General features: G+C 45.3%; 1 protein-coding gene across 1 annotated transcript in view; it reads left to right on the top strand.

Moving 5' to 3' along the window:
- Positions 1-653: 653 nt before the first annotated feature.
- Positions 654-25,611, top strand: part of FBXW4 (F-box and WD repeat domain containing 4) — a 65,853-nt gene continuing 40,895 nt past the window's right edge. Inside the window, 6 exon segments of the mRNA XM_063339694.1 lie at positions 654-961; positions 964-1,181; positions 11,822-11,917; positions 14,690-14,875; positions 16,028-16,160; positions 18,672-18,766. Of these exon segments, the coding sequence (XP_063195764.1) occupies positions 836-961; positions 964-1,181; positions 11,822-11,917; positions 14,690-14,875; positions 16,028-16,160; positions 18,672-18,766 (854 nt within the window). The 5' untranslated portion in view covers positions 654-835.

The raw sequence follows: 25,611 nt of genomic DNA, 5'->3' as shown, positions 1-25,611 counted from the left end.
TGGAAAATACTATTAGAAAGAATAACACAACACTAGACTCATATTTTCCTGCTCCACTGTCTGTGTAGGGCTACTTTGCCATTTTGGACCAGAATCCTCCTGTGTTGTCAGTACTCCAGGCTCCTGTGGATGGCAACAATGACTCAGTTATTATGAACTGTTCTTTCATGGCTGTGTGCTTGTATATATGTACACACACATGTGAAGTGCGAGCACTTTTCAGCCCCTGCTCTGTGGAACCCTAGAAGGGGGAATGGACTATACCGAAGGGTCTGTGTGAAAAGCCAGCCTTAAATCCAGCCAGGGCCTGCTCTTACACGGGGAGGACCCTTTCTTCTACGTGGCCCAGGAATCTGTGAGTGTTGAAAACTGCTGTGCAGCACCAGATGACCGCTGCTGCCACTTCGTGAGCGACAGGCGCTCCTGACCCTGTTCAAGGATAATTAATGAGCATTAATCGCCTTGCTGTTCACCTTCCTTCACAGGGGTGCAGTGCCTAGCTGGTGTTGCTCCAGGTGGTGGAGCAGATGCTCTGGTTAGCTGGCATCACCATCCTCACCATTAATTATTCACATTATTAACGAATACGTGGATCAGGTGACATTACTAATCCCAGCTCGGAAGAATACCGACCCGTGCGCCGGGCCGCGGGGAGGGGGGCGAACTGCTCGCGGGGAGTCCCAGCGGCTCCCGTTAATGAATTAATTTGCTAACGAGGGTGGGCTCGGCGGTTCCGTGCCCCCTCCCGCCCCGGTAGCCGCCTCCTCCGCCGGAGGGGGGGAGTGACGGGCAGCGGCTCCTGCCCCATGTGACTGGGGAGCGGCTGCCCCCGTCCATGGCTTGGCCTCCCCCGGGCAGCAGCAGCTCCGGCTCCCGGGGAGGAGGGGCAGGAGCTGCTGCTCCATGGGGAGGAAAGGCAGCCCCCGATCCCCCCAGGCGGAAGGGGGATCCCGGGCCGCCTCCCCCCCCCCTTCCTCCTCCTCCTCCTCCCCCTCCTCCCCGCTGTGGGCCTTACCCGAGGAGCTGCTGCTCCTCATCTGCTCCTACCTGGACGCGCAGGCCTTGGGCCGCCTGGGCCAGGTCTGCCGCCGCCTGCGCTTCCTCAGTAGCCGCGATCTCCTCTGGAGGCGCATAGCCCGTGGCTGCCTCAACTCCGGCTTCACACAGCTCGGCACCGACCTGTAAGCGTGGCCTTCCCGGCGGGAGGGCGGGGGGGAGGCGGCCGCGGCGGCTGGGAAAGGCCGGGGATGCTGCGGCCTAGCTGGTTGCTAAGGGGCGTTCTGTGCTCCTGGCGTAGTCGCTAAGGGGGGGGCTCCCCGCTGCCGTGAGGGGGCGGAGGGAAGGGGGCGGGGGGGTGCTATTCTCGAAGCGCGGCTGCGCTGCCTTTAGCCTGCGCCAAGAGGGGTGGCGAGGGCAGGGGAAGGGCTGCAGCGCCGGGCGCGCGGTGGGGCCGCCCCTGTAAGGGGAGGGACCGCGTGTGGTGGCCCCGAGGTGGTGGGGCCTGACCCCGGCTCTGCCCAGGAGGGCTGGGGGGGTTTGTGGGGAGGCGCTTCTTGTTCCCGCCAGGAAACGGGCGAGCACGGCGGGGGCTTCCCGGACTCCCTCAGCGACAGGCCTGGCGGGAGCGGCCCTCAGACGTTGGTCCCGAGGCCCGCTCCAGCTTCAGCTCGGTCCCTCAGCTTCAAGCTAGGGGAGGTAGGAGCATGGGGACACGGACGGAGCCGCAGCTGGGATGGCTGTGGTGTGCCCATGCTCCCTCCTCGCTTCTTAGTCCTGCCATGGTCTCGAAGAAGCCACGAGGCAGTGAGGCCTGGGCTGGTGTTGTGGGGAAAGGCTGGAGAGTAGGCTTATGTACCTTATTAGGTGCAAGAGCCTTCGTGGCAGGGGGCCCCAGGAATATGAATTAGATTCTGCTGCTCACAGAGCATCTTGCTGGTGTAACTGGTGATGGTTGTCAAAAGTTTTGTGTATAAGGGTTGGTTTTGTTTGTTTGTTTTCATTTTTTCCCCCTAGTTTAGCAGCACATCATAGGTTAGGAGTAGGTGCAAGCCCTTTTTGGCTTTACTGTGTGTGACACCAGCATCTTTCTAGATTAAGTGCTTTTGGACCTTGGGCCTTGGCAGTGATTGGTAAGGACACAAAGATGGCCTTTCCTCTCTCAAATTTGCTAGTGTACAAAATGCCACTCAGAGGCAGCCACACAACCTGGGCTTTCCTTGCTACTTTAGGGAATCCCAAGAGGAAGATGATGGTCTCAGGATCTATGAATCCCTACCTGTAGTTTCCCTTTAGCTGCCAGCCCAGGATCTTGTTTGTCATCCAGTGACTCACTATTGTTTCTGTAAACTCTGTGTTGACATAAATCAAAAGAAGGGATGGCAGTTTTTGAGGCCTATTTTGCTGTCTCATATTGCTCTCTCATCAATAGCACAAACTTTAGGGAAACAATTGTGGTTCCTGCTAGCAGGAGCAGAACTTCTGTGGTGCTGAAACTCCTTGTGTTGGGTTTTCAGGCCAGCACTTCAACCCCTTAAGTCTTCACAGCTTGAAAGTTAAACACAGTTCCCTTGGAAGTCAGCAGGAATAAGTGCTGCAGAATGGCTGTTTGTTGTACTCTGTCGACTGTGATATATGATTTTGTCTCCTGAGGAAATGAAGTTCTGTATTTTTCATTAAGAATAAGGTGATATTATGCTCCTTCAGTTGCAGGAGGGATCAGGTGTACAGCAGAGCAGGTGCAACGTATGTAAGGACCACCACTTCCCCCTGCAGAGGAATGCAGGTCTATAAACAGCTACAGAAGAGGTTTGCTAGGTCAGAGGGTTTAAGTGAAGGGAAGGCTGCTTGAGTATCATAAGCTCCCAGGGATTTCAGTGCTGTTAGGTTTTCTATGAACAGGTTTTTTTAGTAATTCTAGGATGTGCTTTTGTGCTGAGTCCTATTTTCAAGTTTTCTTTAAACAACTCCAGTACCGTGTGCTGCTTTTAGTATTGGTCAGTACTGCCCTGGTCCTAGGGAGTTCAGTCATGGGTAACACAGCAAGTGACATTACAAGCTGGTTATACAGAAACCTTGAAATATATCTGGAGGATGAATCCTTTAATTACTTTTAACTTAATGGAGGGCTTGGACAATCTTCAGTTCCTTGAAAGAGTGTGCCAGGTCTTATGGAGAATACCTGAACGCCAAGCACTTGTTTTCCCTGTGTGGAGATCCAGCATCTGGGGACAGCTGCAGGAGTTTTGCTCCAATAGGGTAGACAGTTTTGGCAACAGATAAGGCATGGGCATATCGTGGTACCGAGGGGTCTGGGTATCTGTACGTCTCCAGAAGAACCAGCATTAGTGCATGTGTTTAGTTGTGGTACTGCTGTAAAATTTGTACTTAGATAAAGAAGAGTTTAATAGTCTCTGTGGCAGCTTGAGGATTTTAAATAGCCATGTGTCTTCCATACCACTTGCTCCTCATGCATGTCTCCAAGATCAAGAGCAATCTCCAAGATTGCTGCTCTTGCAATTGAGGGAGTAAGATTTGCAGACAGAGGTTACATTTTGCTTGACTACTGATACAAGTTGGGGAGGGAGTTGAGGTAAGCTTCTGGGCACAGAGTCCTTCTTCCTGACAGTAATTTTAAGTAGGAACCTGATAGGTTGCTCACTGAAGGTTACATTTGATCTGAGTAGGTGTTTAAGCTAAAATACCACTGGGTAAATAGAATGGTGAGGAAGATGATGGATAGCTGGACCTTCTTGATAACTGTGCTTTCTTAGTGATACAGAGTAAATCTTGAGTTTGTCAAGCTTGGCTTTGACTTGCTCAAGAGCTGAAGCTTCTATTACACGTTCTGGATAATGTTGCATGAGGTGAACACTGGTTTTTGCTTTTAAGAGGTTTTTGTGCAATACTGTCTGCAACTGAGAAAGCAAAGGCTGAAACCGTTTATGGTAAATGTACTTAATGAAATAATGTGCATGGCTCTAACATTAGATCTTGAACTGATGGTCCCTGAGAGGCTGGCATAAGTTAAAAACTAGTCTAGGGAATATTTACTGTTTAAAACAAAAAAATTCTCAGAATAGTTTGATCATTTTTGCTGTTAAATGACTTCTGATAAGCCATCTGTTAATGTTTTGTAAATAGAGATAAATTTGAGCCTAGAGTGTAGGATAACTGTGAAACTTACACCCTGCCCCCACTTTCCCATTTTTTAAAAGGGTGATTAACTTGAAAACGACACCATTTCTTTAAAATGTTGTTTCTGTTAGGTATATCTTCACATAATTGTAACAAGAATATCAGAGCAACAGGCTTTAGCTCGTGTGTGAGACAACTGTTTGTGCAGTCAGCTTGCTTATAAAATGTCTTTATGCCAAAATGAAGAAGAGAGAACGTTTATAAGAAACTGGTTGTAAAACCCTAGCTGTTAGCATCATGGAAAAAAAGAAATTGTGGTATAGAATTGTGAAACTATTTGATTTAATTTTTTTAATTATCTACTTATCCTGACTATCTACCTTTAAAAATTGCCAGCTATGGTTATTTAGGCTGCAACAATGTTAAATTGATTTGCTGATGTTGTCCAAGGAAGATGTGGACTTAATCCCAGACACTAGCTGTTATGCTGAAAGGCATATTCGCAGCATTGACAATCTCTCATATTTGCCCTTTCTGGTAGTTTCGGTTAATCGTGAGCTGCGGATGTAAGCGAAGTTAAGTATTTAAGGTATTGATTTAATCATGCACTTGCAGAAGAAGAAAGAAGTTTGCTTTAAGCAGTGTTTCTGTACACCTCATTCCTTAGGCGGGGCGGGGGGGAAATCACTAGGTTCGCATCAGTGTGAATTACTGTATATTAGAGACAGCAGGGCCTGACTTGGAAGGGTTCTTAAAGCACATTCTTAGTGTTAAAAATGTGCTGCTGCTTCTTTGAATCAGCATTAAGTAAATGTTTAACAGAATGTTGTGTCACTATTATGGACGTATAGAGTGGTTTTAGATGGTTGTGGTTCTTGGCACCTGTCCTACGTGTCGGGCTGCCAGTTGTTCTGTATAGTAATGTTAATTTTATGTATAGACCTGCACTGCAACAAGACCCTGTCATGGGAATGGTAAAAAGATAGTCCCTATACTGAAGATTTTTGCTTCACTCAGTCATAGGAGCTGCAGAAGCAAGAGTCGAGCCCTGTCTTCATGACGTAAGCTGAATGGAGCATTTTGTTCCAAAGATGCATGGCAACATATGACAGAAAAGTTAAGGCTTAATAACACTTTCTGCAGCTAAACTGTAGTTGAGCAGTAGCACAAAGCCTTTGGGGTTTTTGGTGAGTATAGTGATATTACAGTTGTGTCTGGTGGCCTGTGTCTGTTTTGCCAGCTGTTGTACAGGCCCAGCAAGAGCAGTCTCTGCCCTGACCAGCTTGCTGCCTAAATAGCCAGGGTAAACAAGGGCTGGGAGGGGAAGCAGAGGCAGAGAGATGTCAGCCAAGCTGCCCTCTGTGCAGCAGGTCAGTGTCAGAGCCAGGAATAGCAGAGGGTGCTTTAAGCCTTCATCCAGTGCCTGCTTGCTGGACCACCTTGGACTGGAGAAATCGGAGAGGCAAAGACCTCATTGCAAGGTGGCTCTTTATTTAAAGCATGGAAGAAAGGAATAAAGTTGCAGCTGGGCTAAACTTATTTCCTCTTTGTTACAAAGGAATTTTAGAGGGCATGTTAAAAGTTGCAACCTAAATAGCTTGACAGTGTGCTCTTTGTAATATATTAATAGCTGTTGTCAAAATATAGAAGTGTCCCACTGTGTTTTACCTCTCCTTGTCTCCTGGTCTGCCTAGCCCACTAGGATCATGGTATATTCTCCAGGTCGGAGAAACAGATTCACTAATGGGTAAATTTATCATCTTTGAGTATTTAAGCACTTGTGTAAGCATTTCTGTGAGTTAATAAAAGCTGTGTTTTCTCCAGATCCTGGAAAAATATATACACCTGCAGGAGCAGGAAATGGCCAATCTATGCAAGTCAAATCCAAATGCAAACTGCAGCAATCATAGGAGACCTCTGCCTTCAGTACAGGAGGGGGAGGGCATGTGAGTGCCTGTAAAGCTGCTTCAGTTTCCTTCATCTTTTAAAACTTGTTTTATCAAAGTTTCATTACTTTAAGTCAGAAATGAAGTAGGCAATGAACTGGTGCAGATGATGCAGAGGGGAATACTCTGGGGAGGATACTGCAATAATGGCAAAAGCCTGGAAGAGGGCACACAGCTATTGCTTTGTGCTGGAAAAGTCAGTGTTTTGTAGAAACTCCTGTTATGTTAGTTCTTATTCCCTCTTAAACTGCTAGTTCTGGACAGGACAGATCTGCCAGGACAGCTCCACAATATTGAAACTGCTTCTTGTTTTGGGAATGTGAAATTGTTTGTAAGAGTTCTTTCAGACCCTTTCCATAAAATCTTCATGAGTTCAAAGTGGAAAAAGAATTTTATCTAGTTCAGAGCTTAAAAAAAAATATGCATGCTGTGCTTGTTGCTATTGTCCCTGTAACCTGCATAAATGAACTAGCTATGGGTTATTTCACTGTATCCAAATACTACCCCGACAGCCTACTCTTTGGAATCAGAATATACATGACAACTATTGAGCAGATGCAGGTTTTCTCAGATCTTCTCAGGGCTGTGCATTTTTTTGAAGCAGCCCAGATTTCATCTCCAAAAAGCCTACATAAGTCCCTGAGAGAAGCCGAACCCTGCCTGGAGTTTCTAGTCATGTTGCCATTGCAATTGCTTGTAAGGGAGAGGGCATCCGATGGCAGAGTGGTCTGGCCTCAGTCTTGGTGATGATGTTTTTTTGGGAAGCCCAGGTGAAGGTCTGTGTCTTTGCTGTGTGTACAGAAATTTGCCTGCAGCTCTGGTTCTTATTAGAGTTTCTGGCTTCTTCATGCAGGTGAATGAGAGCTGTGAAGTGAAGCAGTGAACATACACAGCCTGGTAGCATCTAAATGAGATAGCATAGACATACCAGAGGAGGCAAGAAACAGCGAGAGAAGTGCCTGCAGAGCTCTCTTCCATGTCAGAGTTATGTGAACTCATGTCAAATAGGAAGGGGGGGAGCATAGAAGACAGACTGAACCTGGCGGTAAGCTAAATAAGGGTCATATGCTAAAGGAATTCAGGTGGAATTTTTGTCCTGGAAGAGACATTTTGAAAGCTGGGTGACTTGTTGAGGACAGCAACAGCAGCTCTGGACATAAATAGCTTTTCCCTCTCGGCTGTCTGTTGGTGGCCCATGAGTTGCAACTGCACTGAGACCCTGCCACTTAACAGGTGTGTCCCCATTACACAAATAAGTGCAGTTGGCCCCTGTGTTAGCCATCCCTGCCACAGGGCCAAGGTTGAAAGTGGGGCTTAGCCATTGTGACCTATTTGTTCCTCTGTATGACCCTTCCAGTCAGGCCTGAGGCAGGTTGGTGACAGCTTTTATGCAGACAGCAGATTTTGTCCACAGAAGAGATTTTGTCTCAGCAGGTCTCTGCAGAGTTGCATTTCCTGATGAGCTCTTCAGCACTTAAAATGTAGCAAAACGTGAAGGACTTTGGTGGGTTAGGATGCCCCATGCAGCTGGGAAAATATACAGTATGACATGTTGGTGTTATCTTCTGTAACACGGTACGTGTTGTTGCAGGCACCATTGTTTTGTCACATGCTGAAATTGTAGATGGCTGGTAGAAATCTCTCCAGGATGCAGTAAAGCACAGAAGCTCTTGCTATTACAGAAATACCGTTTCTGGTGGCAAAGGACTTTGGCTGGGGAGGGGATCATTGAAGCTAAAAACTGTTGGAGGTGAAGCTCTAGGAGGAGATGTGCTTAGTCTCTGGCTGAGTGATTCTTTCTTTCGTTACTTTCCTTTGGGACCCAGGCCAGCAACTGCCATGGTGTCTGAGGTCACCTGGGTCAGTGGCGCTGTGGGGGGATAGTCTCAGTCTCTCACTTCAGCAGCTGGGAAGTGTGCTCCAGAAGGAATATTACATTTCTTCTGGTAACTCTGCCAAGAAAGAGAGGAAATCCATAATTTGAGCAAAATACTTTAACTTTTTTTTGTAGGGTGGGATGACGTAGGAAGGGGGAAATGAAAAATCCTTTATAATGGGTTGCTTGGGATGGCTTTTATCCTCTCTCTCAGGCTGTAAGAAGTGTTCAACTTCTCTTTCTTAGTGTGACGAAGTCTTTGTGAAAAGAGCTTCCATCAGGAATGCATGCAATCGGAAACAGTGCAAGTCACTTATTACACCACATGGTTTGGGATCCTCGTAGAGTGGGTTTTTGATTAATTAATTAATAACAAAGATAGCCTAGCATGTTCTGGATTGTGTAACTTTGAGCTGTTAATAATTGTGATGCCCTAGCAGGGGTGGTAAAATGACGGACTCTGGGCTTTAAGAACGTTTTGCTTGAATTTAATTGAGTTTTCACATTCGGTGTTTGCTGGTTCCTTCCTCCTGTGTTTCCTGTCATCCCTCTAGGATGTTGGGCTATGCTTCCGTTGCTTTACGATACAGTGCTGTGTAGGTCCTGCTGAAAATAGCAGTCTTTCCTCAGTAAGCCAGCCCTCAGCAGTCTTGGAATTCACTGTTGGGTGGCTTCTCTGAGAACATGGATGCCAAGATCTTGATTTCACATCAGAGCACTTAAGCATGTGGCTTAGTTTTTTGATTAAGAAAGGTCAAAGTATTCATTGGCTGGTGGATACTGGTCCCTCCACAACATTTTACATAGCATTTGTCTTCATAAGGTGGGTTAGCCTCCCGAATCTTTGAATGTTCAATGCAGTTGCTGAAGTGGGAGGTGCTTGGTTAAGTCCACCACTCAGTGTAGATGTGTGATGTCTGTTGATTGTCTCAGGTCATCATGGAACAATTCTTAAAGATTTGCAAGTGTAGAAAGTGTGTTGATCGTGATTGAAGCAAAATGGTCTCTGTAGGGGAGAAAAGAATCTTTTTTTTTATCAAATAATTAAGTTTATATGGTGATGCCCTTTTTAACTTTCTAAGATTTGAGAACTGCTCTCATGCATTGCGTTGATGCTCATCACATTTTTCGATGTATTCTGGGAGTTGCTCTGGGGGGTGCTGTTGAGGAAGCAAATCAAATTACCAAATTATATCTCAGCACTTGATTCCATCAGTGGGCTTGATTTAACTTCTCTTCCGGATCAAATGTCTTTGACCAACACTTGAAAATCATTGCAGTTCAATCTCTGCTACCCTGGTATTGGCGAAGGAGAGGATTGTATTGGTCCAATTTCTACATCCCCTTTCTCCTAGCCTCCATATGTTCTTGTCCCGTTTCTTGCCTCCATTTTGAATAAATAAAATGTCTGAGAAATAAAAGGTGGATGTTTCTAAGATGTGTTTAAATGAGCTGCATCCAGAATTGCTACACAGAGGAGGAAGGCTGGATAAATAATATTAATAGCAAAACAAACAAAACTCACCAAAACCCTACCAGATCTCCCCTATAGAGTCTCCCTACCCAACTCTTGCCCCTTCCAGACAGGAACAGTTGAATTGCATGAAAGAAAGAGGTGTCTGTTACAGGAGTAATTGCAATAGTGGACTGGTACTGTGGGCCAAGCCAATGTGTGACTCTTCTGAAATTCCCCTTTCAGCAGCAGGAGGATCAAGGCCTGCCCTCCAACTAGAAAAGTGACCAGCAGTGTAGGATGGAGGCTGCATTTTTGACCTTGGATTCACCTTTTTCATAGTCTTGGAAATTGCATCTAGCCTTAGTAGGGTTTGTGCGTTGAGCTCAGGATGTCTGGTTGGGCCAGTACGCATTGGGAGGAGGTTGTGGAGTGAGTGCGTTTTCCATCACTGTGCAAGCTGGTGACTTAAAATCTGTACATGGGGAGAACTTAACTGAGGGTTGAGTGTGGGGAGGAGAAGTGTTTTGGAGTAATAAATGGAATTGGATGTAGGCGGAGAGCCTGAACTCTGTCTGGGAGAGTAATAAGCAATGAGGAGGCTGCTGGGCCTGACCTGACTTTTCAGTGCTGTGCGTTCCTCATCTCAGATGCTATCTGGCCCCACGAGCTCCTGCAAGTGTTCTTTTTAAAAAAGGAATTCCTCTTCTTGCAGCCTAGGCTAACTCTATATAGTTTTATTATTATTATTTTTTTTTAAAGAGTTAGGAGAAATAAAGAGCTTGTAGCTTCCTAAATTCATTTTTATTTGGTGTGGCTCTACTGATCATAAACTTATAGTTGCAAAGCTTTCTAGAGGACGAAAGGCTTTTCTGTGTGTGGCTTCTGTTTTTGTTTAAAAAGGGTCACGTGCCCAGGAATGCAGTCAAATTATAATGGTGACTAAGTGCCGGAAAGCATAGAAAAGGGGAGGAAAGGGTGAGCAGAAAAAAAGGAGCCTGAGGCTATGGAGGGAAGGCTGGGAAAATAAGAATCTGGCCAGGCCCCAGGGCCCGGTTAGGGATTCCTACACCCATTAACAACCACAGGAGATGTTTATTTACAGGGAGCTAATCTTTGTTTTAGAAATGACAGAGTACCCCAAAATCTTGCTTTTGGGAAGTGGGTTGGGGGCACAGCAGGGATAAGAGGAGGGAACTGGTTCTGATTGGACACCAGTTCCCATCTCTCAAGGATCTTCCCTTCATCCCAGGCATCTGGGAACACTGGCTGTTGAGAAATGCATAAAAGGAGGATAAAAGTCTTGTAATCTAGTGAGTGGTTCACAACCCCTAGTTACAAAGGATAGCTTTCAAGAGTTTCTTCTTGTTTGTACTTTTGTGATCTTTTCTACCTAAGCAGCTCCATCAAGGATACTGAATAATTAAGTTTATGATATGAGAAAGGTGGGAGCTAAAACTGCCTTCCCCCTGCCCTCCCCCCCATCCTGTAATCAACCCTGGATCATGAAAGCAAAACGGATGTTGAACAGCTGCTTGAACTGGGTATGTTCATGTACACTCTAAAGAGACCTTGATCCCAGGTCTCTGTGGTACCCACCTTTTGTCACCTCTTGAGCTGTGTTGATCTTGGCTTGTCTCAGCTTGTCCCAATAACTTTGATTTGTATCCCAGCAACTGCTTATGAACTACAGTCTCTTTTACTAACTTTGACTGTAAGTAGAGAATTTTCCAGTGATGTGGTGCAATTCTCTATCCTTTGGTGAGCTGCTGCAAAAGATAGTCCATCTTGAGGCGTGTGTGCATTAGGTGGCTATACAGATGGATGAATTTTAGTTTGAACATATCTTGATTTCTGATTATTCTATCTGGCTTTGTGATTGTCAGGCAGGTGAGAGTCTGGAGCATTTTCTTTACTGGTCTTCTGGCTAGATATGCTCTTCTGGCTTCTAGTTCCAGTGTTCTGCTGACTAGTGTTTCTTCCATCTGTTCTGGTATGGTGTTGTCCTTATCTTAACTGGCTTACTTTAGTCTTTATTAGAAGAGTGATGTCCTGTTTCTCTGGTTGTTCTCATAGTTTCTTTCTGTGTCATCTTGTTTTGATTACATTTTGTCTGAACCGGTGGTGCATTCAGTATACGAGATCAGGTTTTGATCAGATTTAAGGATTGTACACTAGTGATCATTAGGGATGGCTTTCTTCACTGATAAGTACCCACTCTGCTCAGTGTTCCTTTCTTGTCAACTCTCATGAGTGCGCTTGCTCTGGTGTGGCTCAGGCACCATCAGTGTTTGCCATTTCATCGTTTGTGGAACCAGAGTGAGAGCACACCTGTGACCAGCTTGAGTGTATTTGTTATATGTATAGTATCAGTCCTGGTTGCTAATCTCATCTCTCTTCCTTTGTCTGTAGAGCGGCTGGCATTCCAGTGAAGGAAAGGGTGAAAGTATCTCAGAACTGGAGGCACGGACGCTGCCGAAGGGAGACAGTCCTGAAATGGAAATGCAAGCAAGTGTCTCCTTTCTCTTCTACTTTGTTCTGTGTCGGCTGCTTTGGGGCCTTGGGTTTGTGTCTGTGCTCTGAAATGAGATGTTTCCTGCTCCTTGTGATCCACGGGGTCTTACAAGTGTTGTTGCTGGCCTGATTTGGATGTTGCTGGCTAGCTGGATGTGGGGTAACTGAAGTTGCTGTCTTGCCCTAGAGGCTTATTCTGAGAGTCAAGAGCTCCTCTCTTACTAAGAGCTTGAATTTGGCATTGTTCTGATCTGTGCATTCTAGTCGGATTTAGCGATCTTTACTACAGACTTCAAACTGTTATATTCCTATCTATTGCTGTATATCATGAGCAATTTTCTGTCCTGCTCTCACAGTGATCATACCTTGGTCCCAGACGTGAACTTACGTGTCCCCTCGGAATGCTTGGTTTGTCTCCTGTGCTTTATCCTGGCCCCTAATTTGGATGTACGAATCTAAAATGCCAATTGCCATTCTTCTACCTTATGTTTCTTCATTCTCCTACCTTATGCTTCCCTCCTTCACTGGAAAAAAAAAAGGCATATTTGATATAAGAGCAGATTGTTAAATTATTGCTTGCAAAGGCATACTCAGCTTTCAAAGCAAAGAATAAGATAGGTCTCTTGTCTGAAAAGCACATCTGAATTTTCAGACTTCACATCATCGGATAGAAGGAGAAATGAGAAAGATTATGGTTTGTTAGCTGCTGAAAAACAGGGACCTGCTATTGAGATTTCATGCCTTTTTGTGCTGTGTAGATTGAAGTAGTGGATAATGTGCCACTGCTTGTCTAAAGTCTTGGGAACAGCTGTAATGAGCAGAGTGGTTTTTGGTGCAGGTTGTATACCTGCCTTTGAAGTGCTTGCAACCATCTGTGAAGACAGGCTCAGTGGATGTTAGAGATCATTACTAAACCAGCTTCCCAAGTGAAAAGGCAAGGACTGATTTAATGAGGCCACCGTCCAAACTGAATCCTCTAATTTTGATTTATCCTGCTTCAAATTTGTTACTTCTCCTTATGAAAAAGCCATAGAAAAAAGTAAAAAGCTAAACTGCAGCATGAGGAGAGCCGCAGAAACTGGCTGTAGTCTAGGCAAGCTGGATATTCACTTGCTTTTAGAGGACTGCGTAGGAGTGGAGGAAGGAAGGGGAAATCAAAGCCTGCCTAAAACCAAAGCTGCTGCTCCAAAGATGCCTCTTATTTTTTCCATGCATATGATCAAGTCCCAAATGAACGTTATAACCTATGCTCAACTTCTCTGCCTGTGTGACTAAAAGCCTGTTATTGGAGATGAATGCAGGCAAGCAGGAACCTTCTGTCTAATAAGCAATCTTGTCATCTTGCTTGTTTCTAGTTCCTCATTGTAGTGTTATAAGTGTGGCTGTGCTTAATGGCTTTGACACAGAAAATCATGGCCTCTGAGGGTGAATAATCGCAAAAAAGAGGGAGACAGGCATTTATGAGAGGGCCTCTTCTTTCAAAACAGTTTGTTCCTCAGTAGTTCAAAAACCGAAAGGCTGCTCTATGGAACAGCTCTGGTTTTGCTCAGTGTTTGCACAGGTATTGGTGCACTCGGCAATGACTGCAGAGTGGAGGCAATTTCATGCATCCATGCCCCACAGGATACAAGCCCCATGTCTCTTTGTGTCTAGCCTTGCTGTATCCAGAGGCCTATTTGCTGATTTTTCTGGTGGCTACACAAAAGGATGATCTTGAGCAAAGACCTTACTGCCTAAGTGTGCATTGTAGCCTTTTCTGTATTTTAGTTTTGTTTCAATAATAAATAAATTTCTTGTGATGACAGACTTGATTCAGACATTGCTTAAGTGTCTCCTCCTCCTCTTGGTCTCCCAGGAGGGGAAGCATATTTTTTATTTGTAACTTTAATTTCAAAATACTTTGGAACAGGTCCTTTAGCAGTCCACTGCTCTTGTCCTGGAACCTGCCACTGTTCCATAGGTAGCAAGGGGCATATAGGGTGAATGGGCTCTTCTGAAAGACAGGCAACAGAAAACAGGAGGTTGCTCTGCAGTTGCTTTTGGCTCAGCAGTGGAAGAGGTGTGAATGTAGAAAAATACCTCCTCTATATGATGAGAACAAAGTTCTTGGATAGCCTCAGGCTTGCCCTGCTCCTTTACGTATCAGTATACAGAGAATGCAGGAGGTGGGGGACTTTCTGTCTGTAGGAAGACCGGTGTTATTTGATGTGACCTGCTCCCCTGCTCAGATGCATGTGAAACAATGGCAGCTTTGTGGTCTCTGCTGGGCATCAGCAAATAATATGTGCATTATCAAGACTGACTGTTTGCACCAAGAGCTCTGGGCTCTGGTGCGGGCTGTTGGAAATGCTTGGTGTAGCTCACAAATGCCTGATACTCTAGTTTCTTAAAAAGTATAGGGCTCATGAAGAGCGGTCAGGGAGCCTTAAGTATTTCCTATGTAAACTCACTAGACTCTTGGTCATCTTCTCTTTCAGAGATTCCATGCTTCCTTTTCCTCAGCTCTTCGTTAGAAAAATGCCAGCGATGCAATATGCTTTGTATGTTGCTGGAGAAGCTTTGCTTCTTAACTCTGTTACTATATTAAGCCCTGCTGTTGCATGTGACTAGAAGCCCCAGCTTCACAGTTTTCTTGAGTGGGCATTTGCTTTTGTTGATATGTTTACGTATGCAATCTTTTTTTTTCTTTTTGTGTGTAAGGTTTTTTTTTTGTTTTCTTCTCTTCTCCCCACCCCTTCACTCCCCCAACCTGCTGTCCGTTTACAGTTTGATGCCCTGGATGGAGCTGGATGGCGAGTATCTCTATCTGTCTCAAGCGGAGAACATCCAGGCTTACCGGCTCTGTCCAGACGGTACAGGTTTGCAGCGTCACCCTCAAGCTATCTTCTCTGGTCACCAGGAGGATGTATGTCGCTTTGTTCTTGTCAACTCCCACATCGTCAGTGGAGGGGGGTAAGTTGGGTGAATGAAGGAGCCCAAGGAGTGTGGCAGTGAAGTTGGAAAGGTTTTCTGTAACTCCAGCCCAGTGCAGAGGGGTCAGTCTTGCTACGCACTATCCTCACACTTGGCTGTGTTCAACTGCTGCTGTTTCCTCTGTTATGATTTCGTTCTGGCCTGAAAAAGCTTCTACTACAGCAGTGGAGGAGCTGAGTCTCATGCTGTTGACCTTATAAAGTGTCCTTTTCTCTTCTGAACTTGTGTAGATGTCCACAGAATTGTTGAATTGGGATTGACTGATGTGCGATTTTGATTTCTTTCCCTGTTAGAGCCTGGGTAGCTAGACTGTGTTTTGATATTCAGAACTGCTGCTTAGCTGGGACTGCCGTGGTGCATAAAGCTTTCTAGAGACAAGTATATGTTTATTAGACCTACTGATATAATTGTGGAAAGGGGGAAAACTGCCAAGCATTCCAGCACACGCACACTCCTCCAATTAATTTTGCATTTGACTGGCCTTTTTCAATTACAGCAAATGACAGAACTGTTATTTATAAAGTTTTAGCTATTAATATACAGAGCACTTAAGCACACAATTGGGAAATGCAAGCATGGCTGTCTGCCGTGACTATCTTGAGACTCTCCCTGGTGAACTGTAGCCCAAAATTCATGTGAAAATGAAGGTATGCGTTTAAAATTCCAGTAACTGTATTGGTTGAAAAAAGTCTAAATGTCGTTGTAGTTAATTCAAAGCACAATGCACGGCTGCTCTGAAATGAATGAAAAGCTGAGGTTGGATGTGGGTGAGAATGACCTCTCACTTGTTCCCTTACTCCAGCCATTCAGCATCCAACCAGGATTCTGGCAAGCTCGAAGCAGCAGGAGGAGGAATGGCTACTCTGCTAGTTTCTGCAGCTTAACACGAAGTGGAGGGGGAAAGATAGCCAGGAAAATTGTCATGTGTGGCAGATCAGGCTTTGACTGGCCAGATGTGGGATTGCAAGAGAACAGGTGATGTGCGAGGAGTGGAGGGTTAATAATGCTCCATGAATTTCAGCTCTCCTGAGAGATCAGTCTTGGTCTTTTTGTGGCACTCCTAAGCACTAATGGAAAGTCCAAGGGACATGCAGCTGATACAGACTCCCTGCCTGGGGATTTGTTTTTCAGAGATGGAAATATTGTCCTTCACAAGATCCATGGCTCCTACAGCGTCAAGTTCTCTGCACATGAGCAGGAGGTGAACTGTGTGGACTTCCAAAGTGGCCTCATTGTCAGTGGCTCCCGAGACAGAACAGCGAAGGTGAGCAGTAAAGTTCCAGCAGCTGCAGGTGCTGCTGCAGAAGTGACCTCAGAGGTCCTGTGTCATGGGTGTTTAAGTGTCAGCAGAACACTTTGTGAGCCCTATCTTGTATGTCTGCACGAGGAGTGCTGGGTACCTTGGCGTAGGTTTGTGTCTCTGAAAAGATGGTTGCTGTGTCAAGCTTTTAGCAAAGAGATTTGGCAGTACTTTATGACATCAGCTGTTGGTTTAAACTAAGAAATGCTTCTTTCACTGTACATCAGCTGCTGCCTTCTGCAAAACATCTGTCTAACACTGTAATGGAGATCCCTGCCAGTTAGTCTGAAACTTGCCATATGTATCTCAAGCACATCCTTGATTTGTGATACAGTGTTGCTTCACATGCTCCCTGTTGTATATTTGATCACTTTAAGAGATAGCATGACGTATTTTGCAAATTCATGGGGTTGTAGTTTGTTTATTTGTGGGTTTTGGTGTCATTTTTTAAAAAATGTATTTATTTAATTTTTTAATGGTTCTTGGTTTGCAAACCAGGAGTGAAGTTAGTCTATGAATACTGTTAGCTCCCATTTTTATTTTTCTGTTCCAGTTGGCATCACTGAATCCTGTCACATAATTTTTGGCTATTTCTTTTTGAGGCAAGGCGTTGTTTTTTGTCCTTCTGGATCTGATTGGCAGTGCAGTGTTCCTACACAGACCTGGAGACTTGTTCTCCTGAGCTGTAATGAGCTCTATTTTAGTAGTTTAGAAAACTCTTTGCAACCACTTGTTTCATTGTTGGAAGTGGTTGCTGTATGTTGAAAGCTTTGGCTTTCAGAGTAGGCTGATGGATACTCTTGGTCCCTGGTACATATCATAGAGCATTAATGGAGTGAAGAGGAAAAACTTCTGTTCCTGTTTTGCAAGAGGGGAAGCTGGGACAAAGAAAGACTTAAATGTGTCTTTCGAGGTTTTATAGGAAGTGTGTGGAAATGGGTAACTAACTGACAGGCTGCTGAGCAGCATAACACTATCTATTTTGTTTTGTCGCTCTGTATGTGTGTACTTCCCGGTAAAAATCACTCCTAAGCAGAGCAGTGTTCTGGTGCAAAGGTTAGTGTTGGGGATGCTGCTTGTCTTCTGGGAGCAAGGCCTTGATGCTGCTTTGTGTCACACGTAAGCAGGGGCTGCTCCTCTCTGTTCTGTGGAGCCTCTTTGCTGGGATAGTGCCTTCATGCTGCTTCCCTGGCAGCTGGAGGACAGAACTCCCCGACCTTGAGAACAAATTCCTGAAGGCCAGAGGGGAATTTAAGGCTGTTTTTCTTGGAGCTGGTGTGCGATCTTGCCCACCCAGTGCTCCCCACAGCATAGTCTCTAGGGATGTTCGCCTCTTATTTTTTATCATCTCTTTTGTAGGCTGTCTTGTTTGCGTGAATGTGACTCTTGGAGGGTGGAAGGGAATCCCTACCAGCCTTTTAAAGGGGCTCTAAGCATCTAAGCTATTGAGGGCTCTGCTGAGTGTTGATTAGGCCTAAGCCCTGAAGAGCTGCTAATGTACATTCCTGTGTGATAGGCACCAGATAGTGTGCTCTGAGCAATATTTTTAACCTGTAGGAGATAGGGTTGCCTTAAAAGAGTTAAGCTTTTCTACTGCTTTTGCTGACACTAGGTGCTAAATTCCCCGCTGACAAGAATAGCCTGCAATCCTGGGCATTATCAACAAACAAACAAATAGGACACTCCCAGCTTTGAAGTCTTGAAGTGAAACATTGGGGGTTGGTTACGGAGAACTGAGGGGCTCGAGTCCTGTGGGCCAAGAATGAAGGCAAGGTGGAGAAAATGAAGGCCACAAGCAGAAGCCCCAGCAAGAATCTGGAAGGCTTTATTAAGAGCCAGAAACAAAGGGATGTGTGTGGTGAACTGGTGGAAAGGGATGTGCATGTATGCACGGGTGGGGAAGGGAAGAGATTCTCTCACATTGTAGGTGAGCAAGGAGGGCCTGTTTGAAAATAGCCTGGGGTACACTTAAGAAACTTTGTCAAAAGGAGTAGGTTTATAAAAAAAAAAAAAAAAAAAAAAAACAAACCCAAAAAACTATTTTACAGGATAGTGAATGATTGATTTTATAGATAATATGAATGGAATTTTTTCAGAGATGGTACAAAGTTTTCCCACACTGTTCAAGAGAACAGCAGAGATTTGAACAAATCCCACTTCTTGTTTAATTAGCTATGGAAGATGAGAAGTCTCTGTGTTGAGTGCTGCCCTAGAGAGCATGTGGTGATGGGTATGCTTTCTCTTTTACCAGTGGGATGGAAGATCATACTCATAAGCTGAATCTTTGTGTAACTTTAAGTGCTTGTTTCTGCCAGTGACTGGAGGCTTTGCTCCTCAAAAATAAGTAGTGGAATTTCAGGGAGAGGATCTTGGTGAAGGTGTGCGTGGCAGTTTTAGCAGCTCTTCCAGCACAACATTAGCAGTGTGCATCCTACCTTCTGGGTGATGTGGCATAACGTGCATCTCTCTCCTTAGGTTTGGTCCCTGTCCGCGGGCAGAGTTGGGCAGTGTCTACATACAGTGCAGACAGAGGATCGAGTGTGGTCCATTGCTATCAGCCCACTATTAAGGTAACTGAGATCTCTTTATTCCCAATTTCCAACAGAGAGAAGTAAAGGCGCTGAATAGACTGTGTCCACAAATCTCTCTGAGGCACTAGTGTGACACTTCAGTGTGCTTGTGCCTGCAGCAGGAGCTCAGAGAAGAGTGTGTGGTCTCTGTTCCCCATAACAGTAGAGTGATCCACTCATAAAGAGGCTGTGAAAATGGCCCTGCAATCCTGTTACTCTCTCAGGTGGGACCTGTTCATTCTTACTTGTAGAGCAAACTCTCTGACTTGCTAATTTGAAGCAATGAGCCAGATTCTCTTGAGGTCTTTTGTACTGAAAAGATGCCAATTTGTATTCACATTCTCTGGCAGGAGAGGAAAAAGAAAGGTCCCTGCTTGGGAGCTGTGTGTGGTGATTAGAGCTTGGTTTTCTTTGAGCATGCTGAACTGGGAAAGATGGAAGTGGAGTTCAGGGATGAGGTTTTTCTAGCCTCTATTGCCTGTAGCCCTGTGCTTCTAGTGTGTCTGTGATGCTACAACTTCAGCTTGGGAGGCAAGAGCAGTACCTGCACCAGTGTCTTCCAGGGTGTTCTTCAAAATGCTCCTGTTCTTGAGGAAGTGAAAATCTGATAAACTTAAACTCTTGCTGTTAAAATCTTACACTGGCCAGCAACGATCTGTCTCTTTGGTTCACTGTTAAGCTGGTCTTCTGCGTGCAAGAGAGATTCTTCCTCAAGGGAGTGGGGGAAGACGACCTATTGTTGCTGCCCATGTGATGACTGCAACTAGTGAATTTTAGGCTTGCGCAAAACCAAAATGCTTTCCACAACTGCTGTCCTCATTAGATTTCCAAGCTTGTTTTGCAGGCAGCAGAGCTAATGGCATTATCAGGGAAATGACCCTTGAGGCCCACTATGATTTTGCTGTTCCCTCATCCCATTGCTCCAAGTGTTTCAGACCAGATAGTGTTTTTGAAGAAGTGCCACGTGCGTTAACGCTGCTGCAAGATGTTAGATAGAAGCCCTTTGCTGTCTTCTGTGCTGCAAGGGTCCCGCTTCTAGCAGACAGGCTCTCTCTTTAGCACCATGGCTGGTTAGAGCCCAGTGGCATGCTGCTTCCTACTCCTAAGTGATGACCTACTGAGGTGGCCTCTTGTCAGGACAGTGTTCCTCTCCCTGGTGTGCACGCTTGTGCACACTCTCTGTCACAATATTTACCCACTGTCTCCCCACCCCCCCTTTCCTCCCTGCAGGGTGATAAATGGGAGGTGGTGGAACAGCTACCCCATGAACAAGTGGGCTTAAATTGTGTGCACTCTTTTCTTTTTTTTTTTTTTTAATGAGACTGTGGACTGTACCAGCCTCCCCCGCTAGCCCACCCTACCATCCTCCCCTTACCCCTCCATATTTTGGGGAGGGGGGTGTGTGGAGAATTAAAGCCAATTAGCCACGTCATTAATTCTTCAATTTGACGGCTGATATAGCAGGGCCTGAAACACGCTGCTGACCTCATATAATGGGAACCCTGCTCCTTAACATATTGACGATGGGAGAAGTTAATTAAAATTCCACAGAGAGAAGGTGTCGGCTAACCTATAAACCTGTCGCTTCTCAGAACAAATCGCAGCCATCCTAGAAGAGAGAGAGGATCAGAGCAGGAGGGCATGTGGTGGGGGAGGGCCAGGGCAAGGGGCAGAGGAGATGAATTTTTCACTAATAGGTTTTATTGCTTGCTGTCTAATGAGGGTGAGTATCAAAAAGATAATATCTGGTTTCTAGCAAGGTCTTCTTTGGGGAGCTCTGTGGTTTCTGTTTTATTTGCAAGAGCCCATATTTCACCTGTGTTCATTCCCTATGCACTTGTGTGTGAAGCTTTTCCTCCCTTGCAGCCCCCATTCTTCTTGCCAGAGCTTGGATGCGTTTGTTCCTCAGTGAGGCTGAACATGGCCTATAACCTCCACTTCCTCCTTAACATTTGATGTGCCCTCCTGATTCCTCCTTCTCACCTGTGCTGGTGTAAACTGAGAGCTCCTCCATAAGAATGGACAGTTCTGTGGGTGTAGAACTGCTGTAGAATCAGGCACCAATACCTAAGTATTTTGGTTCATCGTTGCTGAGAACCCACCAGCTTTCTCTATTATGAACACATAGACCTCAGGAACAGCTCAAAGCAGTTGTGCACAGTGGGGTAGGAGCTAGCTCTAGCCATTTGAAAGTGCTTTGGAGAGGCTGCAGTTTCCTGGCCTGGAGGTTTGCCAGGACTAAGACTCTAGAATACTCAGGGTTATATTCTTACTGAACCTCAATCGTTAATGGGCAGGACTGAAACTTTTCTTCTTGCTTTTCAGTGACATCTCCCTCTGTGTGAAGCTTCCTTAGAAAGTATCACACGTGCTCCTGAGCCACACTGCTGCAGCCCTGCTTTGCTAGACTGCTACTCCAATGAGCCTGTGCACCCAAACTAAGCTTCAGAGACTTGTGCTCTTGAAGTGCAGTTCCTCTGGCTTCAGGCATCTTTCTTGGGTAGTCTGCTTTGATTTGTCCGCGGTTTCCCTGTTTCACTACAGAGATCCTCCTGCAGATGTGCTGAGCTAGGGACAAGCCCTCCTTGCTCTTTGTGGAGTGATGCTAGGCTGGGTGCTTGGAGGGTCTGCAAACAGAATGATGCCTGCAAGGGAGATTAAGTAGGGTAAAAGGCCGTAAAAGGGTACCAAAAGTACCTGATCTTCTCTTAATGTGCAGGAGAAAATTGTGCTTAGTCATTTGTATAATCTTTTCAGCCATGGAATTGCCTTCACATCCATATATGTTGTTGGAGCTTCATTGCTTTGGGGATCTCTAACAGTGCCCTGCAAGGTAGTGGGGATGGAGAAGGCATTGTGTTTCTTCTGGGTTTTCAGCAACTCTTCTGCATAGCTCTGCTGGTCAGTGTGCTTGGAACAGCAGGTCCCACATAGCTTGTCACATCAGAGACTAGAGAAGAGTTTGAGAGTATCCTTATATCCTTAAAATAGGATACTTAAGGGTGCCTCAGCTTGCTCTGGCAATTGTTTTAATTGTTCTCCAAAGCTGTCCTTCTCCATGGAGTAGTAAAATGCTGTACTTGCAGAGAGGCTGTGTACCTTAACCATGTTTCCTAGCTGCTGTAATCCCCTTCCCCCTGAGTTCATTTGCCTTTTGAACTCTGCGTCATGCAGATGTTAAACTTTCATTTACTGGTGCTTACTGCAGTGACTTATGTGTGCTCAGGGACCAGGGCAAGCCTGAGTGCAGTGGACCAATTCAAATGTGCAAAGTGAGGCAAACCCAGGGGTTTTTAGTGGAATAGTGGCACCTTCATGCTTTGTGATTCCCTGAGGTGGCAGTAGCCAGGGAAGAGAAGTGACCACTGTACACTGTTTAATTTGAGGGATAGGTTTATGGAGAAAATGAGGTCCAATTGCCTGGCATTTATGGCTGCAGAAACATAAGGCTAATGATATACGTTGTACTGCTGAAATGTTCCTTTATTTAGGGGAAAATTTGTTGCAGTTTTTTTTCCCCTAATGATAGAGAAGCTTGTAAACTGGAGGGGAAAGAAAAAAGTGGACCTTAATGTTAAATTCATTATTAATCTTGGATTCAGAAATTCTTTGGTGTTGGATTAAAAAAAGTATTCAAATCTAAGCTGGCTTCTCCTGCTGGATCTGGCCACTGGCATGTCCTATTTAGATTTTAAAATATTTGTCATGAGAGCTTCCCATGTTGTACTCAGTGTGACGAATTTTAAACTAAGAAAAGAGATGCTGGAGGCACAAAAATGGTTTTTCAATGTGCAACTATAGATGGAGAGCTAGGAGAACTTTGGGGCAACATTAGGCAACCGTAATGCCCCCTATTGTGGCAGTGATGTGCTTTGTGTGTGGAAGCCCAAAAGACAGTCTCTCCTTTTCCAGCTGTGTCATTGGTCCACTGCAGTACATGACTACTTCTTGCAAATGTTGCCTTGCTGAAGTGCAGGTTTTCTCCAGAGAGGAGGAAAGTTTGTACCAAAGCTATCTGCATCAAATGTTTAATTTAAAGGAAAAGAGTAGTTCTGTGAGCGGTTGAATTTAAAAAGCTAGGCTTGCTCTATCTTTTCTGATTATGCGGTGTTGTAGTTAAGACCGGACTCCTCTATTTTAACATGTTAATTTAAATCTCTGTTAACCTAATTGCCTCTCCCATGGAATATTATGGGGAAGTAATATCTGGGGAGACCTCTACCGCTGTGGACAACCTCAGACAAACTGTAAAACATACCCAAAACTTGCTGGGGACAGGAAGGAAGAGAAGGGTTACTGATGGGCACCTTGCCTGAATGGACCTCTCTTCCATTGGGAACAATCAAAATGATTAATTTTGAGGGCTTCTTTTTAATGGTTATCTGGAAACTTTTTGTGAAAGTGAAACAATCTGATCTTGCCGATTGCATTAGAGCAAAACAACCCACTTGAGTCAGAGCAACTTTGCAGTGGTTTTATCTGTACAGTTGAAGCCTTGATGCGCAGCAGTTAGTGCTCCACTTTTATCAGCAGATATCCCCTACTGCATATCAAGATGAACTGTTGGCTGTAGCGGTGCTCTCTTTTGACCTAGCTTTGCACAGACAACCTCTCTGAGTCCGCTAGGACTTGGGACAAGTAACTGGGTTTTATTCTGGTTTGTGCATTGCCAGCAAAATAGCAGGCAGCAACAGCTCTGCGGTCCTTGGGGATCTCCGTAGAGCCTGGTTGGTTTGAATAATTGAGAGGGGACTTTGACCTGCAGCTGTTTCTTAAGCAGGGGCAGGAAGAACCTGCTCAACTGTGAGATCCCAGGGTGGACTTGCAGAGTTAGTGGTGGCGTTAACTACCATCTCTTACAGACCTCAGAGAGTGATCTGGATGCAGGTTTCTAGATACGTGTCATATAGTCATCGCTGACTTGGTGCTCTTTCACCCTCAAGCTGAAGAGCAGGAAATGAGTATCAGTTTCTCCCCTCTGAAGCTAAAATGACACCTGTGTCTTATCCATGTGCCCTGACTGTTCCCTTGATGCTGGGAGGAAGAAGACTTTGTTTTACCTTCTTTAATTTTGTGATAATGACTGTATTTGGTCTTCTTCACATGGGTGAACATGTGAAAATACATGTCCCTTTTCCTTGTCCTCTAGAAAAAAACACATGTGCAAACACTTCTGTAAGTTAAAAAACTGCAACTTACCTTTCTTCACTTCAGTTTCTTTCCTTTGCCAACTAAAGCTCACGCGACTGATGACTTGTTCCCTTTTTGTCACTTTTGGCCAATACGCTAACATATATATTTTCTGTGACTCTGTGAATTGGCTCACTAGTGGTTGTGGGCAGGTGAGCAGGTTTTGGGAGGCAGTAGCTAACCGAGTTAGAACCCAGACATCTGTTTCTAATCCTGTGGAGCTGTGATACATATTGAATTTTTTTTTTTTTTCCTCCCCCTGCAGTTTTTTCTCATCTTTCCCCTTGCTTGAGGGGAAAGTCTGTCTTGGAAAGCTTAGGGGAAGCATCTTTCTTGCGCTGCTTGGTTTGCACAGGAGAACCCATCTTGTTTAATCGATGTGACAGAAGAAACTTAGTTGAGGGGGCTGGCAGCCTTATGATTTGAGGTTTCTATTTCCAGTTTGCAATTGTTTTCTCTTTGCTTTTTAAATTCGCAGAGGGAGAAGGTAACTTCACCAGACCTTGGCTGCTGTTTACCTTTACTCGGCTGTGCAGCGTGCCTTTGTTTTTCCACCTTTGATCAGTGTCCTGCCAACAGATAATTTAGCAATTGCATCCCAGGGTGGAAGTGTGGAGTTAATGTTAAAATTAGGGTTTTTTTTCCTTTCCTAACTTCTCTGGCTGATGGAGCAGAGAAGGGGAGAGGGGAGGTGAAGGGGGCCATAAATTCTAGACCCGGTGATTCTGCTCCTTGTAGAGAAACGAAAGCCTCTGATGTCTCTTCAGCACTTTCATTAACATTTAAATTAAGGGTTTGTTTTTCAGGCCGCTTCAGTCACAGCCCTTTCATAGCCTGACACATGGAGGCTGTTCTCTCTCTCTCTCTCTCTCTCTCTCCAGCTTGCAAATCAGTGTACAATAGTAATCACTGCTGTATTTTTTTTTTCTGATCTCTCAGGAGGGCAGCGACCTGACAAGCTGTACCAGAGGTTCAAAGAGAATCAGAAACGGAGTGCAAAGGTAGATGGGCAGGAGGATGCTGGGTTTCACTCCTACAATTAGAGTGGTGTCTGTTCCCTCCCCTGCCTTTCAAAGGGTTGCTTTTGGGGGCGGGGAGGGACAGAGAGGGATGGACCTTTCTTGCACGGTGAGAGCCCCAGGTGCAGATGCCTCTAACCAGGCTCATCTTCCACTGTTACTCCTCCCAGATGAGGCCGGAGGTGTCACTCAGAGGATGTGAGCTCATGCCCTGAGGTGGGAAGTGGAGCTGTAGTGTCCTAAGATAGCAGCCTAGCCCCTCTAAAGGAGTGTTGATTCACTCTGAGGACAGCAGGAGGCTGGTCCTCAGCCTGCCATTGGCATTTGAAAGGAGGGCGATAGTGGAGGATATTGCCCTGAAGTAAGGAACTCACCTCTGTCTTCCTTGCTGCAGCGCTGAAGTCATGTCTGCTCTGAGCATGAGCATGGCACCTTATTGTAACAGTACAGGAAATAGCTCATTTGAGGTGTCCATTTGGATCCTGGCTTACAACAGCCTAAACCAGGCCATACCTTGTTGTAGCTAAGTAATTTATGGTATAGGAACTAGTTGGTTTAACATCAAGAAGAAAAAACTGTCTTCCACCTGCTTCAACAATTGTGTAAGAGCCAAGGAACAAGGGGACAGTTTCAGGA

This window comes from Chroicocephalus ridibundus, chromosome 6 (genome assembly GCF_963924245.1).
Source record: "Chroicocephalus ridibundus chromosome 6, bChrRid1.1, whole genome shotgun sequence".
Taxonomy (NCBI): Eukaryota; Metazoa; Chordata; class Aves; order Charadriiformes; family Laridae; genus Chroicocephalus; species Chroicocephalus ridibundus.
The sequence above is the reverse complement of the archived record's forward strand: the minus strand, read 5'-3'. Positions and strand labels throughout refer to the sequence as shown.